The 19789-nt window shown below is 37.5% G+C and overlaps 1 protein-coding gene across 1 annotated transcript in view; it reads right to left on the bottom strand.

Moving 5' to 3' along the window:
- Window positions 1-886: 886 nt before the first annotated feature.
- Window positions 887-19789, bottom strand: part of PLPP4 (phospholipid phosphatase 4) — a 59473-nt gene continuing 40570 nt past the window's right edge. The window contains exons 6-8 of the mRNA XM_034062697.1: window positions 6313-6483; window positions 3769-3957; window positions 887-2390 (exon numbers count right to left, since the gene is read on the bottom strand). Of these exons, the coding sequence (XP_033918588.1) occupies window positions 2380-2390; window positions 3769-3957; window positions 6313-6483 (371 nt within the window). The 3' untranslated portion in view covers window positions 887-2379. The remainder of the gene's footprint in view (window positions 2391-3768; window positions 3958-6312; window positions 6484-19789) is intronic.

Here is a 19789-nt window from a genome sequence, read left to right as displayed (position 1 = left end):
CTTCTGTTAGGTCAGATCAAGTCAACAGTTTTCTAACTTGGGAGAGATATATATTAGCACAAGAAAGCAAAATTGAAGACAAAATGTTTGCAATATTTTGCTAGTTATGCTCCTAAAAATGTAGGAATCTGAGCAATAACTGTGTGAAGGCTTTATTGCACTTACTGGATGTAATGTGCTTAGTGATCCAGAGCAGTTCCACAGAAGTCAATGGAATTTTAGTATCAGAAAACAGACAGAAGGTTTCTTTTCCCAATCCATAGCACAGTATTTTTTTTGCCATGGAAAGAAAGAATGAAAATGAGGTTCTCTGTTCATATTAAATAGAAAGGACTTGATGGATCCATAGGGAAAAGAATAGAGAAACAAATCATACTAAACTGCATACATGAAAATGTGAGAATGAATCAGTGTATATGCTCCAGCTCTATTCTAACACATTGCCTGGGACATGCATTCACTGTGGGACGTTTTGCTGACTGGTTCACAATCTCATGCCTCTCCTGGATTCAGGATATTTCTACTGTATTCAGTTAGATGCTGTCCTCCTTTTCTAGTCTGACCACATTTGTTATTAAATATGGCACTCCTGGTACTATTTGAAATACAGAACTTGATAGATGAAAGAGACCTGTTGCAGTTTAGCTGGTTAAATATTTAAAGGTTTCAACTTTGCAGACTTACACGGTCCATTTTCCTGGATACAAGTTGGATAGCAGAAGGAATGCTGTTCCAGTTTAGTGATATCAGTAATGGCTTTTGGAACTGCTGTTGTTTACTAATAATGCAGTCATATTAGGGCTTGTTTTGTTGAAATATGCCGTGTGGTTTATTAATGAAACTTGGTAACTTTTATTCTTTGCAGAAAAATGATAACACACAGATGTATAAACCCCCATTCATGTGTTGTTTTATTGGTGTGTTACAATGTTACATTTCCTTCACACTGAGAAAGCATGAGATTAAAATACACTGATCCACAAAAATGCCTTCCTTATGCTGACTCTGCACTGGTAATTACAGTGCCCACAGATCCCTCCACAAGTTTCATTTCATTAAGTCTTTCATAATTCTAATTACATTCTAATCAAAGCTTTTACATTGTCTATTTGATGACTTTCAATTTAATTATTCCCATTAAAATATGTTATTCTTTACTGCTTGGCAAAGTCCACCAATTACTCTTGCAATGTAAGTATTTACGCTGCATTACGCTTCATATTCCAATCTTTAAACAGCCACTACTCTTTTGAGGGCTGTATAAGATTTCCTCATCCCATAGATAGCTGGTTTGTATCAAAAGCCATTAAAACACTAGGAATGTGTACAGCACACTTAATAGGCCCTACTCATTTTTGAGAATAAGCCAAATCTATATAAAAACATGCAAAATGCTCTATGCATCAGTATTAAACTTCTAATTTTAAGATTTATTTTCTTTTAACATTTGCATATAACCTGGAAGACTAGAGTTTCTGCTGAAAGAAAAAGCTAATGGCTAAGCCCTGTATAATGTAAAGACATGATACCCTTACTGTAGGGCTTTTGTTAATCCTCCCCTATGAAATAATACAAAATGATAACCCTGTTACAGAATTCTGTAGGATGGTTTAAAAACTTTATAGAAAGATTAAACCTCCACTAAATCATGTGGATTTCTAGAATAAGACCTTTTGATTATACTAGAGGAGTGCTTTGTCAAATCCAGTGCAAATGTAATGCTAGAATAGTTTTGCTTTGCTGATGCTAGTTTTGTGAACTAGCGTATATACATCAGCAACCCCAGTTACATTTGGATGACTGTCTCTATTCTAGAGCTCAGAATACTGTAACTGTCAGAAAAAAACCCTGTCTCTAACTGATGCACTCAAACTCATATCAGTTTTACAAGTAAATCAGGCCTAATTTCTGCAGAACCCTCCTGGGTTCATGCCTGTTACATTCTGTTCCTTAAAGTAATTTCTTATTTATAGCTAATTCCAAATATCATATCAGTTTATACATAGTAATGTTGCATCCTCTGGTACACAATTACTACATTTATTTTTAAAGGGTTTCTAATTTACTTTCTTTCTATAAAAATTGTGTTGCCAATGAAGAAGTAGCTCTTCTGAGAAAAATCTACAAAGCTTACCTTTGAGAAAAGTAAGTGACAAGCTTTACATGAAGACATTGAGCTGTTTGAATCACAAAATGCCTACAAGGCCAATACATATTCCAACAGTAACACAGAACTTATAATTATGGCAGCAGTATCCTCCAGTCTAAAGCACCGTAATAATGGTCGTTGATCAGTGCTATCTTGATCGCTTTAACCAGCAGCTCCAGATAAGAAAGGTTCAGCTGCCAAGATGTGGTCTGGAACATTTGCCTGCATTTTCACAGGATACCTAAGGGAGAAAAAAAATCTGGAATCTGACATTTGGCCACCCAAAGGTACATCATTTCACAGGACTGGGAAGTGTACTGCATAGTGCATACATAATAAAGCAGGAACCTACCCATAATAAATTAACTAAAACCATACACTTCGTAACCTTCCCCATACCAACAGTGTTTTGATTCTGGTGAGTTTCAATCTAGGTACCAAGCCAACCCTCACAAACATCATGCTCAAGAACATGACGAGCTGAAAATGTGGAACAGGTCTAGTGGAAAACTGTCTCAAGCATTCCTGTGGATATGTTACAGTGCTGGAGACCATCACAAGCATTCATGGTTGTGTGCCCAAAGTCACAAATGAGAATCTTTGCATTTCTTTAGATCTCCAGTGCTGCAGTGGGTCACTGCACAAGAATGAACATGACACAGTGAGATTCATAGAAAACACTGTGATTCTTTATCCTCACAGTTTTAGGATGTTTTGAAACTTATTTCAAAGACTTCAGCTTGTTGAATATCATGGGTGTTCTTTCACTTTGTTTTGGCAGTAATTACCGTGATTGCCCTCAAACAATTGCAGATTTTATTTAAACACCAAGTTTCTAATCTCTCCTATGAACATATGTTTCTGTAAGCTATGTAATAATTTTAACAGTGTGGAATTTCTTGACTGTCAGACTCATCCTGTGAAAGCACTAATGCACGAAGCTTGGCTCTTACAAACACTTACCCACTCACACCTTTTGGCTGCTTGATCATTAGTAGCTCTAGTAGTAACTAGAATGACCTTGTCAAAACTTGACAAATAATACAAAGTTCTACCAGCATGTGGAGATTTTTTTAATGTTAGAAGGCAACAAGCTAAACATAAAGATGATGCCCTAGCTTACTAAGTTATATAGAGAAATGTCTAGACTCAACAGATGCTGAGCATCTGGTGAAAAGTGCTTTGTGTACTCATCACCCATCAAAATCAATGAGTGCTGAATATGACCAGAACTTGCTAGGAGACACTCAGTACTGTAGAAAATCTGTTTTCAGATCTACCCTGTCCTCAACCACATCTTCTTAAAACTACTTTCTTAGCCATTTCTCCACATAAGATTGTTTTTATTCATGTTCTTTCACCTTCCCTCAAGTAGCTTATCTGTTTGCAGTAGACTGAAAACAGATAATTCAGCAAGTCAATATGAACTGAACACTTAACTTTAGAAGTATGATGCTATTATGCCATTAAAACCAAAATATTTATTCTCTCTTTATAAAAAGGAAAGAAACAAAAGAAAAACAACGTACAGTAAGAAACACTGTGTTAAGAGACCAGTTTGGAGGAAATGTGAGAAGGCTAAAAGTTCATTCTGCACATTTCTTAAAGTCATACAGGACCTTCAGTTATTCCCTCTAGAGGCAGGCCAGTAGCATTATCTGCTGTAGGTCTCTCTTCTTTCTTCACAGAGTTCTGATCTAGCAGGCTGACATAAGATTTATGACACGCTGTATTACCCAAAGGAGGGTAGTGTTGTCTGTAGCAAATATAAGCAAAAATGAGGCCAATGATCCCTCCAACAAAAGCATCTAGAGAAGAAAAGCAACAAAACCAGAAGCATGTTACTATGGAAAGGTCAGGCAGTGGTAACAACTGTAAATAAGACATTTGGTTGACCTGGAAGTGTTTAACCCAGAAACTGTGAACTTTCAATTTTCATAAAGAATTTGGAGCCCAATATCACAACCACATAGGACACAAAATCAGTATTTTGCTGGGGACATCTGCAAGAGTTTGAATATCCAAAATCTAGATAATGGGCTGTGTTCAGGACAAGGGGAAGAGAATAGCCTCCATGGGGCCTCCATGATATTGCAGATCTCCTCTGACCCACATTTGTGAGTAAGCAACCCATGTATCCTCTTCTAGTGTGCCATGATTTACAATGAGGTTTTACGATCAGGTTTTCTTTTTATGAACAATACAGCAGAACTATGCTGTTTACAGCATCCAGAGCTCTCCCACTGACCTACACCACAAACTATTGCACTGTGTGCAGTCTGCTCCTTCTCTGTCCAAGTACCCCCAGAATGACAGCTACAAGAGATCTACTCTTGTTTTGCATTCTAGAAGGCATTCTCCAATGCAGACAAGGAGCAAGTAGAATGTAAGATGGAAAATTATCTTCCTTCAGAAGTGGGCCACTCTAGCTAGAACAATTAATTTCACTTGTAACACCTGAGAAAGACAGCTGTCAAGGACCATTTCAAGCTGGGTGAATTCTTCCTAAACAAACCTGAGAGGTCAAAGACTAAGCATGCCTGATAACTGATTTGACACCTTTGGAATTTTTTTGATGCTCTTTGCTATCCCATACTCCTACCAGAAAATAAAATAGGATAAAATAAGGCCAGTGTGTGTGATATTTGCAGCTTTCACACGTAGGCAATTACACATTTTCCATCGGAACCACACAGCAATGGAAATGTAAGAGGATTTGTTCAGTTATCAGATTCTCCCTCTGTCTTAGTAATATGCTCTCCAGATCATATGTTTCATTTTCAAGCAACCAAAGCAAAATATCACTGAAAATACACACTGACTTTGAAATCCTCAGATCTGAACACAAACAATAACAGAAGTGAGATAAAAGGTGCTGGCTAGAATACGGCTTGACACAATCTTTTAGTTTAATAAGATGTACCAAACACCATATCATCTGCATATATAAAAGATTAGGATTAAGCATCCTTCAGATTCTTGATGCTTCACATAAGTATATCTCTTGTTGATTATAGGCAGACTTTTAAGGATGCAGGTTCATCCACAAGTAGACCTTTTATACAGTTCACTCATATATCAGATGCTGCTGTTGAAGACTTAAAAGCCATCTCCCATTCTGTCAATAACTGTCACTCATTCACAAAAGTAAGTTTTAACATTGTATTGCATGTTTCTTTAGCTTTGTGAATATACTCCATGATCATGAAAGACACTGCATGCTGCTTCAATAACCCCCTCATCCATATTGAATACATTCAACATTTATTTGCAGTTACAGTCTGTTAAATATTCACAGGAACCACGTGTATGGTACCATGCTGAATCCAATGCTAACAACTAGTCAATATAGCAAAATACTGACATAAAAATAGATGCAGACCAAAGTTATGGAAAATCATTATTAACAAGGCAAAACAAGAAAATATTTCTCTCCCTTAAGTAGGACCTGACTTTAGAAAATGCAGAAGTGACACTTCTACAAGTTCAATGGGAGCAATTAGAACCTTGGCCAAAAAAGTTAAGAGAACAGAAAGCATCAAACTTTGCAGCAAGTTTTTCAGTGTGGGCAGAATCTGTTATAATCTATGCTATATAGCTTGGAATGCAATGTTTCTGTATTTCTCAAGGAGGGAACATGAACCCACCTCATGCCAAATATACTTGGATATGAATGAAAAACAGTGTATTAGGTCATGTGCATCCAATAACCAGAACACAAATGACTGAGTGCATCTTTGCAATGACTAGCTACACACAGATGCATCAGTCTAGTCTAATGCACATGTGTCCATATATTAGCAGTCCCTCACATACCCAACGGGCACTTTGCAGATACAGGGAGAAGCAGTAGGCATGGACTAGGCAGAGCTTCTAATGGGCCAGATGCAGCTTATAGCTGGATCCATCCAGGACAGCTGTGGCATATATGTACACTTATAAAAAGGATGATATAAAAAAATACTGATCGAGATTTGTATGTACATAAAAATATAGAAAAGAACCCCTGCAGTATAATTTCAGACACTGAAACCCTCAGTATCAATCCAGGAGCAAGGAAAATCTATAGCATACTATGATGAGTTTTAATTCATGCGATTTAATTAAAATAATCAAAGAAACAAAATAAAAAATAGCAGAAAAAAGGTGTCTCCATGGCTCACCTTGCCAGTGATGTTTGTAATCACACATACGTGAGAGGGCAATCATCATGGCACAGTAGAGTGGGAGAATTGCTGCACAAAGCCGCCAGCTCTTCCCCCGGCCATTTTCCGTGAAGCAATGTAACTTTCCAGCTAAGTAGAAGGTGGTAAACCCAAGGCCTGAAAATGCAACTGATAAAGAAAAACACAGAATTACAGTAATTGTGTCATTATCATTGTAACAATACTGTCCCTTAAGATCCTTTAAGAACTGACAGCAGGTTCATTCTACTGACAGAAGCCTTGGACTTTCTGGGGTGCTACTAGGAGCTAAGTTGAGATGCCCACCCCTAGAAGTGTCCAAGGCCAGGTTGGATGGGGCTTTCAGCAACCTCAACTAGGGGGAGATGTCCCTGTCTGTGGCAGGGGTTTGGAACTGGATGAGCTTTAAGGTCCTTTCCAACACAAACCAGTCTGGGATTCTATGATCTGCAAAAAATTGAGGGGGTTTCATAATTCGAATGGTGATTCCTATGCAACCATATTTTAAAAGGATGTAGCAAATTGCCTAGTTAGAGTTTTCTTGCTTTGTCTTTTTTTATGAAGCAACAATGATCTTACAAACTTTATATAATTGCAGTTCTTAGGGGGATGTATGGGAAAAAGTGACGCATGTATGTTCTCCACAGTCTACATCGCAATGCAATCAGGCAAGTGAACACTGAAAAGCAAATCAAGTTCCTTCTCTTAGATACTCAGCTTTCACATAATCTGACAAGTCTGCAAATACTGTGGTACCTTTAGACATTCATCTATCCAATAGCAATTTAGATTTTTTTCCCATTAGCAATTTAGCTTTTTCCTCTGGGGCAGACATTGTCTGTGGAAAGAATTCCCGATGTTACTTGCACATGAAATTAAAGGCAGTCTTTTAAACTGGAATCACAAAAGCTCTTTCATGCTTAACCTTCAGTACATCTTTCCTGATTTTATCCTAAAATCCTGATTCCTTATCCTAAACAGTTACAGTTCAAAGCAGAAAAGGATTCAGTCAGATTTTACTGCAATGGAATTACATTTAAACGAGAATCTTAGGTTCCATTAACCTTTTTCTATAGAAATACACAGCTGGCAGTGGTGACAGAACTTGGGCACCAAGTTTCTGTAATGAACATTTTTCATCTTGTTACTTTTCACCTCTCAGAGGAATACCAGATAGATTTATATTTTTAATATACATTTTAAATGTCTTAACAAAAGCTTTTGAACATTTCTCTCTTTTTTACTGCAGCAAAAGTAGCGTTGCACTTGAACAGGTAACTGTGAAATACGTTTTCTATTTTCTCCACAAATGTCATACTCAACTTTGCTCCTGACTGCAGAGATCAAAATAGAACATGAGCACATAAAGCACAGATAGTGAAATTATAAATATTTATCCAAGCATTTGAAATGCTTTTCCTGGCTGCTTTTATACCTTTTATCTTTGTGATATACAAGTGTCTCCATAAGAACTAACGGGTCACATTCATAATACATATGCCTGTTCTGATTGTGCATCCAGTGAATTTAATGGTAAAATCACTATCTCATAGAATCATAGAACATTCAGGCATGCATCTTCTTTCCTAATCTCCTGCTAGGGCTTTTCAAATGCCCTCCTCTTCATGTTCCCAAATGCTAGATGTGACAAAGTCATTGCTTTGTGTTCTGATGATGAATCTATGGGATGGTCAATTTTAGCTGACAGTACAATGGAATAGTTTCATAAGATTATAGTGAATAACTGTTTGAAAGCAATTACTGAAAATTTGGTTTCAAACACATAGATAAATCACTTCTTTAGACAGGCAGAGCAAGACAGAATGCTGATTTATCATCAAACCACTATACAAACCACATTGTTTTCTACATGCTTTTTCAACCACTGCTGATTTCGTACTTGTCAGAAGACAGTGGGAGGCAAACTTTAATATATAACAAACAATCCTGAATAAAGAAAAGTTTGTTGCAGACTGGCTTACCTTCCTATGTGGCCTATAAACTTCTATGTTGTATAAACTTACCTTTAAGACTATCTATCAGATAAGAAATAATTTCTTCTGACATTTCCACATCACTGTATTTCTGAAATGAATCTGTTTTCCTAAGAGTAACATATCTTACACAGAAACAGGTTGTGAGCTGTATAGTCAGAACACCAGGCTACAGCCCCAATGATGAAAATACCTCTATGATCCTGACAACATCTCATAAAATTGGAATACACTCTCCTCTTTTTCAAACATCCTCTCCAACTCTCAGCACTCAATGTAGACTGACACACTCAAAACAACAAGTAAACATTGCTGCTTCTTTCCAGTGTAGACATGCTCTTGTGCCTCTCACATTCCCTAGAATAGCCACTGGAATATGACAAAAGACAACACTCGCCTCTTTTGTGCTTTTCCAGTCGCACTGGATAATTTATGTGGCATAGTCTTTTGTATCAAAGACCTGTAACTCTTTATAGGCTAATGACACACATCCACATCTGTGAGCAGACATAGGGTTGTCCGTTCTGCAGACCTTTGGAACGATATTAATGTCTAAACTTACCTGAGACTGCAAGAACAGGACTCGTCTGCACCATTCAATCTTCCAGTTGAGTAAATGAAGTGAACAAAACTCAATCTATGTTGGCTATTCAATATCAAGTGCAATCCTGGATTGAATGCACACATTCAATTGATTGAAACACATCCTCTCAAAAATACTACTTTCTTTTTTTTACTTTCATATTTCCATTTTCCTTCTCAGGTTATTTATTTTTTGTAGATCTTTAGAAGATGAACTGAAATCTGAAGACAGTATTCCCATAGAAACAGCAAGCGCTTTATGGTTTCATTCTCAGGCAATCTACAATGCCTAGCAATTTAGAGGGCCTAAAGAAATACTGCCCAAGCAATAGAGTAGGTGTTCAGTTCACATATACTCATATTCCGAATTAGTAGTATTTACCAGGCAATTTTACTAGCAGTTGTCAGTTTGGTGGGCAGTAAAATTTAGATAAATGGGCTTTAGAGCAAACCCTGTGGTATTTAAGAAAAATTCCCAGGATTTGTGTTTTTTCAGGATCTGCCACAGTTCAGAAGGTGGTGCTCATGAACGAATATGGAAGTTCAGCGGGAGCCATATCTGCACTAGACCCAAAGGCAGATTTTGCCTTTCTCTCAACTAAAGGTCAGGAAGAAAAGAAACTTGCAAACACTCCCTCAGGGGAACTTATCCTAATGCCAGATGGAAAAGTACTATAATGGTGCTCTAGCTTGTGGCTATGAAACTAATATTCTGCAGAGCAGCTTTATATTGCAATGTTGTGAAATTGACTTCCCTTACCCTGGAGCATGCACATGAAGAAAGCGCTGCTTGACCCAATAGTCCCAGTGTGTGCAGAGTCAGCAGCAAAGAACATGGAATTAATAGTGAAACGCACTGGGATGTGGGAGTAGTCATCATAAATGTAGTTATATATTTCAAGACAACTTGATTGCTGTGCACTCCATGAAAGCAACTTTGTTTTATGCCTGTATTTTGAAGATGTTGTCAATCAATAAAATTAAGAATAACTATTCAGTCTACAAGAATCTTGGGCATATAGGTGATATTTGCACTGCAGAATTGCTCCATCTGTAGAATATAGTTGAGTGGTATTTTTCTGCACTAGATAGAGACAACAGTTCACTGTATCACAAAGCAAATACAAACACACACATACACGTCACATGCCTTAACATGTTATGTACAGCCTAATGTTATAAGAAAAATGATCATTCTGCATAAGAAGACAATGCTCCTCATCTCACAAATACTTCTGCTAGGTTGGTTTTTCCTTAGATCATGAAAAGTTAATACTCTCTTTATATAAAAAGGCAAAATCTATGTACAATACCAACCAGCCCTCTTTGGAAACATTGACATGAACGAAAATAAGAAAACCAGTCTGATTAGTATAAAACAATGTTAATTTAAGATAGATGTTGATGCAAATTTCAGACACCAGGAATAAGTACAATGAGCTAACTTAAAGGGGATAAAAGAAATGAGAGGAAAACACATTAAGCAATATATGATTTGTCCCCTTATTGTTTGCTTCTATTTCCTGATCTGCTATCACCAGATAATTGGTTTAAAGCCAATGAGGCAATTTAAGCACCAGTAAAAATCCTGGATTTGCAAATCTGTACCTTTCTGAACAGACTGAAGGGAGCTGAGATTCCGAGTGTATCTTACTTGTGCTTTCAGTTTCTTTAAAGGAATAACTGGAATTCATATGTATCATACTTTTACTCTACTTACATGGCTTTATTTCAAATTCTTATCTACAAGTAATCTTTAATAATGCATATGCATTCTCCAGATTATATTAATGGTACCTAGGTAATCACAGTCATGAATAAACATTAGTTTATGTAGAATTAAATCAATTTAATTTCCTTTTTATACCTGTTGTAACTATTTACACTTCTTTATAACATAGATACACTGGTTGTGTAGACCTGCCAATCAAAGGTGTCTGATTTTGCTTGCAACACTGCTACAAACCTTTCAGAGACTGTACTGTAAGATCTGTCATATGACTCAAGCTAGTGAGGTGGTAGAGGGCAAGCATGTTGTCTTTCTCAGCCCATCAAATTGAATTCCCTATTCCCACTCTCAGAATGAGATTTCTGAATACCGGTTACACATGGGATACATCAACTTGAAGTCAGCACTATAAGTCAGTCCAGTTCACGCAGTGTACTGGGGTTTCTCTCTGCAGATAACACTGCCTATTTTGGTTGCTGGATAAGGACTGTTCAAAAGTTCACAGAATTGGCAGTCAGAAGGGATGAGCTGATCTTTTTGTTGACCTCCTGTATATCACACCGTTGAGTACGATCTAGCACCAGAATGGGAGCTTGGGTAAAGTGCACAACTTCCAGAGAAACAATCTGAAGACAGAGGAAAATTAGCTCATATGCGCCAACACCTGGTGAAGTTCTTACTGACAAAACCATGATCAAATTGTAAACTGCCATCATCAAGAGCTGTTTTCATCTGAGAATCTGATTCAGTAAAACACTTACAATAGAAGGAAACATAAAAACTGCTATGTAGGCAAAACCTCACTAAGGCTCTCCAACAGCCTTCCTACAAGAATTGCTGCTTCCACTTCACACTAATCAAGTACATGCAGAATTGATTCAAACATTCCATTGGAAGCACCTACGGAGGTAGAAGTGAAAGGAAGTGTCTAAGTATGTTTAGTTACTGCTATAGCAATGACATGAACAAAATACTTCATAAAAACACCTGAAAACCTGGCATGCCTTCTGCACAAGGAGTACATGTACTAAGCCTTCATCCTTTAACTGCAACAAAGGTGAACAACCTTGCCATCATGGAAAACTTTGAAGGAGATAATGGTACTCTCTAAAGGCACTGGGTCTAAGTCTTGCAGATCTGACGAATGAGCAACCAGTAGAGGGTAAAACAATGGAACAGTCAAAAAACCCCCAACTGAATAGAACTAACTGGATGACAGCTGCAGACTTCTGTGTGAAGACAAGTGTTCTGACCTTTACATCTTAGTAGTTCAGAAATTACCAACTTAAGAGAGTGCATCTCAACTTCTTTTGTGTAGGTGAGATATCTGGAACTGCTATTGGAAGGCACATTTTAAAACTGTACCATAGTGGTGCTAGGAGAATGCCACAGAACAGTTTCTTCTTGGGCATTATGATTATTGGAATGAATAAAACTACATTAGACTGAATCTTTCAGATTGTTTTGATCATCTTCTTTATATAAAACCTGAGTTCATGGAAGAAATAAGGAGAATGATAGAATCTGGAGACATTGCAGACCCCATCTTGACATCTGATTCTCTCCAGACATGGGATTTAGGTGAGTTTAAAACCCCATCTGTATGGCCTCAACCAATTACCTAGTTGAAATGCATAAACTGAGAAACTGTGAGCAAGAATCTGATCTAAAGAACCCCAAATAAATTATTCATTAAAAATGGAATTGCTTTTGTGGGTGTTTTCCAGAAATTAAACTACCCCATGAGGATCTTTAGCTTCCCAAGTTCTAATGGATGCTTTGCTAAGCACGCAGTACACATCTTCTTTACAGTAAGCACTTTTTGAGTGGAAGAAAAAACCCTCAGCTTAAGTGGCAACAAATTATGAAACTGAAAAACAACCATTCAAACAGGCTGTGTAACAATCAGAGAAAATGATCCGTCTCTTTGTCTGTAATACTTTATACTTGCAGTGATTACCGTATATTTTCCAAATGCAAACACACACTATTCATCACCGGAATTGCACAGCAGCCTACTGCAATTTTAGCTAGGGCTGCTGGTGAATGTTTTCATTTTCACACTGTTCAAAGACTAAAATATTTATCTTTCCTGAAGGAAATTTTAACACATAAATTTTAATGCTGAAATTCAATTCAAAGAGCATTTTATAGAAGTACAACTCCCAGAGAACCTTTTGAGCATATTATCACAGGCAAAATATTTTTGGGGTTTTTTTGCAAGTGGGACAGTCTATCACCTTCCCTTTGGCTTAGCTTATTAATGTCTTTTTAAAAAGAAAGAGACTTCAGCAGAACCAGCATGAAAACCACATCACAGAATACAAACATATGCAGGGACCTGGGAAATATAAAGGAGGTATCGGAGACAGAGACATGCTAGAATAAAACATGAACCTATGTTATCTGAAAAGCAAGTAACTAGAGTGTTAGTCATTAGGTTGTTTTTGTAGGACTGTCAGAGTGAGTTCTTGTGAATTTTTTGTGTGTTTGTTTCTGACATTGTATTTTCAATGCACCTTATTACACCTGAAATATCAAAAGAAGTCTCAGGGTGCCTTTCTTTGCTACCAAAAAGTGAGAACTAAGTTCTGATTTGTTCAGTTAATGATGGCATTTACAAAGAGTCCTAAAAGTGAACCTGTTCCATAACCTGCTTTGCCTTTTCTTTCAACAGAAACCTTGAACAAATCCTCTTTCTCTGAGGACACAGTTATGACAAGCCCAAAAGGCCTCAGATTCTGGAATTACTTTGAAGAGAAGGGGCAGCACTTTTGCCCTGATCAAAGCAGCCTTAGCATTAAGATAAAACTACAAGAGACTGTCTTGTAAACTCAGCCCTAACAATACAACTGCATCAGACTAGAGAATCATCTTTTTCTACACTTTATGTTTTTTACTCTTCACTCACTGCCAAGATCTCCACGCTTCTCAATAACACTTGGTGAAATTAGGTCCACCTAATGGACTTGTATCAGATTTGAACCTAGGATGGAAGGACATCAGGATGCAGCTGGTCCTTGAACACCCCATGATAGTGCTGCACTAGTGCGGTCCCTGGCTAATACATTCTTCTGCCAGGCATCAGGAATACGAAGCGTTGAGTGAATTGTTTGATCTTTTTGTTAAACCAGATGTAGATCACTTCGTGACACAAAGTCCTAATGCTAAAGAAAAAAAACCCAAAAGGTTTATGTAAATAAGAATTTGCAGGGAGGGAAAGGGCAAGAAAACTGAAGCTTTCTTCAACCACATTTTAAGTAGCAAAGTGAACCAGGACACCAGCAGGAGAGTGGCTGCACAGCTCCATTCCTGGCAGGTTGGACGAAGCCTTGCGTGGCATGCTTTAGTGTGAGGTGTCCCTGCCCATGGTGGGGGGGTTGGACCGTCTTTTCCAACCCTAACTATTCTATGATTCTACGCTTATACTAGCACTGAATTCAGTTCTGGAATCCAAACTTGTAAGTAACTTTCTAAACTTTCTCTTTCCTTAGAGAAACTTTTAAATAACTCTTAAGAGAATCAGGGGCTGGAGAGTGGGTACCTTCACTTCCGATTCAGCCTAGATCCTTTGAAGATAGCAATAATAAAGCTGCTGTCCATTGTGAAGCACACAGTGGAACTGTGATTTATTTAATCGTGCAGAGAAAAAGCAAAAATGTATTGTGATTACTACCAATAAAAATGTTCCTGTGTTAGAGGCTACAGTGTGAAAGACAATGCACAGAACATGTTCGCTAGATAGCATAAATATCAGTGAGGAGTGACTGGTTTACACTCATATGATAACATATTAAAAACGCACTTTTTTTTCTAAATTCAGGAAAAATAGAAAGCCTTTTGGCAATGGGCTTGAGACACACATAACCTGAACCTCAAACATACTAGCAAGAGTTGGTTTATTATTAGAGCTGGAAAACAACTTTAAAGAGTACCCCTCATAAATTCAAATGGCCTTAGTTATAAAATACCAAGAGATAAATATGTCAGGGAAGAGGTAAAAGCATTAAAAACAACCATTTCTGAGTGTACTTACAGTTTGAATTAAGAAGCCAATAAACCCCACAGGAGATTTAATTTTTTTTCCTGCTTATCTAAGAAATCAATTCCTTATTTCCCTGATTTTTACTTTAAGAGGATGAAATATTTCAGAGAGACACAGCCATACAGCTGTTAATTAAGAGATTTATCTTGAAAATAAGAAATAGCAGCAATTACTGCCAAAAACCTGTGGCTTGCAGCTCATCTGTTGCTTAAAATGTTCACTTTCAACTGAAGGAAATATGATTATCCTCCATGAAATTGCTAGCTAAAGATAATTAACAGTTCAAATTTAGATACCCAACTATAATTACATGTGCTGCAGTAATATTTTATATAAATTATCGCAGGATAGCAAACAATTCTATTGAAATTCAATAATTTCCTCGCTTTGACGCACATAAATCATTTTATTTTTTCAAATTAATTAATGGCTTTTAAAATGTGAAGATCTTTTCATTTTTACAACTGACTGATTTCAATTATATAGTGAAAAAAAGGAGGACAAAGCAGCTGTCCTTTCACTCAAAAGACAATATTTTCCAGTCTCCTGTCTTCTTTTAAGTGACACAGACACATTCATTTAATTAGCACTTCATCAAGCAAATCAAGTGCAAGCATGAACTGCAAACAGCTTTGATATCAGAGAAGGCAACTTCTCAGGGGTAATACAAAGGTAACTCACTATAGAGTGACAAACAACAGTGGAACAGTTAATGGTGGAGATAAAGAGGAAATAAAATATTAGCTAATCAGGTAGTTAACAGCAAAGGAGCTATTTCTTTTAAGCACTGCTGTAGTAGTTCAGAACTGTTGGGATAGTCCTCACCTGGCCAAGACGACAACTCACATCAAGGAAACTCCTCATCCGAGTGTTAGAGACCATAACTGTTGTTGAGAAGGCAAAAACCCAAGGAATTTCTCTCTCCTTTCTCCAAAACCAAGAAGCAGACTGGATGGACAGCAAAGCAACTTAGGAGTAACCTTAAGAATGACTTCTGCTGATAGCAGAGTTTAGCTAGGAGGAGTGGGACAAACCCCAGCAAATGCAGACATTGCTGTGTGACTCAGTTATCAAGACTATAGTTGTTAGTGATAAAAAGGTGTTTCCAAGGAATGCAATATAACATCTGGTAGCAGAATCAAACCATAGGTACATCCAAATTATACTTGGGCTGCTTGCATTTAACTCCTACCCATTACCTACCCTACTGCAAGAGGTGTTTTCTGGATACAGTGATACTCTCTTTTTCATTCAGACTCAGGCCACCTTGACATAACTAAACAATACCAGAAAGGGATATGCTATTCTATTGCTTGATAGCACAAATATCTTTTAACCCTTGCCTTTAGGCTATTGTTATTTACAGCAACTGGTAACTCCATTTTTCTAGACAGGATCTTCCTGTGTTCATTCACACAAACTCCCTGATTTCAAGCATGTAATGAAGGAAGAAAGCCAGAGTGGGGAAGAGAGAGATCAGACCAGAACAGAATATTTGCAGCTGGAAAGAACAAGTAATTATTATCTAGTCCAACTGCCTGATTGTTTCAGGGCTGACCAAAAGCTAAAGCAAATTATTAAGGGCATTGTCCAAATGCCTCTTAAATATTGAAAGGCACAGGTCACCGATCACCTCTCTGGGAAGCCTGTTCCGGAATTCAATCACCTTCTCAGTAAAGAAACGCTTCCTCACGTCCAATCTAAACCTTCACCAGTACAACTCTGAACCATTGGCATACATCCTATAGCTGGATGGGATGAGCAAAGAAAGCTAATACACTGAAGAATAAAATGGCTAATCGTGATAAAGACTTTCTTCAATCACTGACAACACCTCACCAGTTCAGAACATATTTAGTCCCAGGTGTCTGTCTAAATGCTATGATATCGAAAACATCTGGCCAACCATTCTGATTTCTGTTTTCTGATTAATTTGCTCAGTAAAATAAACCAAAGATGTTTTTCTTCTCTTCCTTCTCTCTTGTAAATAAAAAATACATACATATACACACACATTTTGTTAAAGTCCCCCTGTGCTATTATCCACAAGCCCAACACACACTGCTTCCAACAATCAGAAACTTCTAACATAAACATTCTCCATGAGTTTCTGGGGTTTTAAACAGGATGGAGGAACCCCAGACAGAGAGACTTCCAAAACCGCTGCCTTAGTTTAGGCTGAAAGAAGCTAAAACTAAAAGTCTCAAGAGAAAAACCCAGCTGATTGCAGCAAAGCAGTATTAGTTTTAAAAATATTTTGCATTAACATCTTTTTGTGCAGGTTTCCTTAGATAAATACTGGCTTTGGTATTTGTACAGTCCTCTGAGGAGGAAATAAATTACCTACTTACTTCTCTGTAATAGCTGATGGTTTCTATGTAGAACTGACAGTAACAGCAAAATCTAAATGAGGCTTTCTGTAGATGTTCTGTACTTTTCTCTTTCTGATATAAATAATATGCTTGATTTCCTGCATTTATCTCAAAGCTCTTATCTCAAGAGACTTTTAATATCCCCTTGTTTATAAGAGACCTAAATCAATGTTTATGTCTTTATGACTAGGATTTCTGCAGTTTGATAAATCAGTCAGCTACCCTTAAAGGAAGGTGTCTAGCATTTTAACTATACAATTCCATTTCAAGCATATTATTGATTTATTTCTCTTTTGCTTACAGCAGAACTGTAGTTGATACTCTTTATTGAAATCATTCTGATTGAGTCAGGATTATTTGCATTACAAGAACATGTCTTTATGTGAGTCAGCTCTATCGCTCTTGCTGTTCAAAAGGGGTTTGCATCAACCAGCAGCATTTGGAGACTGATCACAACTAGCTTTTGTAAAATGGAAAATGCAGACTTCCAGCTCATGAAAGTGACCACCCTGTAGGCAGATTCAAAGTCCCCATGGAAACAGAACGGTTGGGTTTACTTCTAAGTAGCTCTAGTCTAGGCAGAACACTCTCGTACACATTCTGATTTATTATTATCATGGGCTTGAAGACCACACCATGATGTAAATACAGTGCTATAAGAAGGGACTGTCATAACACTGTCTTCAACAGCGTATGATTGATCAGAATGAAAATGCTCCCACAGAATGTCTTAGAGATGTAGAAAATTACCCTACCAAGATGAAGAGCAAAGACAGCTTCTAGCAGTCATTCCTCATCAAACCTGACCAAAATGTTTCACAGCTGGTGGGACTGAGGGCAAATTCACACACAAATATCAGCTTCTACTTCTCAAAACAGGAATTGTGACTAGATGGATCTTTGCAGAGGAGGATGAAAGGGCACCCTTCATGAGGCCAGGCTTTGACCTGAACTTAAAGTTAGAAGAAAGTAAAAAAACATGTTTATGCTTGTATACAATGAACAGGTAACCAAGACACTGTTTTGCTTGGGCTGTTTACTTGCTTCTCTTACACAGTGCAGTAGCCAAGCTTCTCTTACCTCCAAAGTGCTGCCTAAAACAGCCCACTGTTAAGCTTACCTACCTGGAAGAAAACTCCACACTGAAGGACATATTACTAAGAAAGAGCTAATAAACATCTGATTTAGGAACAACTCTACATTTGGTTTGGTTTTGCCCAGAAATGCTATACAAAACCAAACTGAATGGATTTTGGAGTGTGAGGTCAATGCTATTTCAAGGAATCTCAATGTTTGCAAATGCTGTAATGAGACTTCTTCCTCAAAGATGCTCATAAATGGATGCACCAGCCTCCTCTGTCTGAATTGAATTGATAGCCACCCTCTTTCAAATTAGTCTTGAGTTTTCTGACCCATTTCACTCCAGAGAAGAGCTGTCGTTCATAGATGAAAATAGATCTTTAGATCTTCAGTGTAACTCAAAGTCCTTTTAACTGAAAAGGTCAGTCAGAACAACAATAGTCTTAGCTCTATATAGAGCTAAATCAACAACATCACAATGAAGTCTTCTGCAGGCTGTGAAATCAAACATATACCTTAAACTTAGCTTAAACTTTTTTCTTCAAAAGTTAAAGTTAAGCAAGAGAAAAGAGAAATAGACTGAAAAGTAACTAAGCTTCTTTCCTACTCAAAAGAAAACAAACTGAACAGCTATAATAAACAAGAAACAGCAATAGATGCTGGAAAAACTGGTTTATTGAAGCTGAAGCTTAGAGATTTATGTAGACTTCCAGCTAATTTTTCAACTTCAGCTCTCCAGCTCTTGAGAGTCATTCATCTTATTCCTCTTTAATGACACAGGATTCAAGATGGTTCCATCCTTTTGCTTCCTCTCTTCTGAAGTCTCACTTTACTTTTGAGTTCCCTGCATGATCTGGTTGCCAGATTAGGGAAAGCAAAGCCAAATAAAAAGTTCCCCCTCCTCTCTTTTTGGCATCCAGTGTGAATCACAAATTACAGTGGACTGCAAGTCAGCAAATCACAGACCTGAGATGAAGAAAACAACAGGCTCATTTGGTACGATTTCTGATTCTTCATGCAGTCCTTGGAACTGCTCAATAGCATGTTACCATGAAGAACCACATCACTTCCAGCTTTTCTTCAAGATCTGTTGAATTTTCCTAGATAGCAGAGAGATGTAACTCCTCATGCCTCAGTTCTTTAGTCATTTTAATGAAAAAGGCTAGGTGCTTGTAAGAAGCAAAAAGCTCTTACATGGTTTGGAAGCAAGCTTACTGCTTTCAGAGAAACTGATGGAAATATAAGGACCTTTCCTTTCACCTGAAGATTTGATATATTTTCAGACAGAGAAGTAGCAAGCATTGACAAAGATGAATAGATGCATCTTTTCATAAAAGAGGCAGATAAATAACCACCTTGTTTATCCCAATATTATGCATTATGTCTGCTTGATAAACTGGCACCTGAGCCAGTTTATACTCAAACTCTTGCTAGCTTGTGAAAATTAACTATTGATTCTTCCTAGAAAAAGGGTGGAGCACAGACCTTCAGCATTCACCTTCTCTATTCTGCTTAAGAGAACTATCTCCCATGTGCTGCCTCCAAAATTGGATATGCTGCCATTCCTGGACAAGATAGGATGCTGTGTAGGGGATGAGGTTGATAATGCACATGGTCATTTCCCCTACTCCCACCTGCCTTCAATAACTATCAT

The sequence above is a fragment of the Melopsittacus undulatus genome, chromosome 4 (assembly GCF_012275295.1).
Source record: "Melopsittacus undulatus isolate bMelUnd1 chromosome 4, bMelUnd1.mat.Z, whole genome shotgun sequence".
Classification (NCBI taxonomy): Eukaryota; Metazoa; Chordata; class Aves; order Psittaciformes; family Psittaculidae; genus Melopsittacus; species Melopsittacus undulatus.
This window is presented reverse-complemented; position numbering and strand designations above follow the sequence as displayed.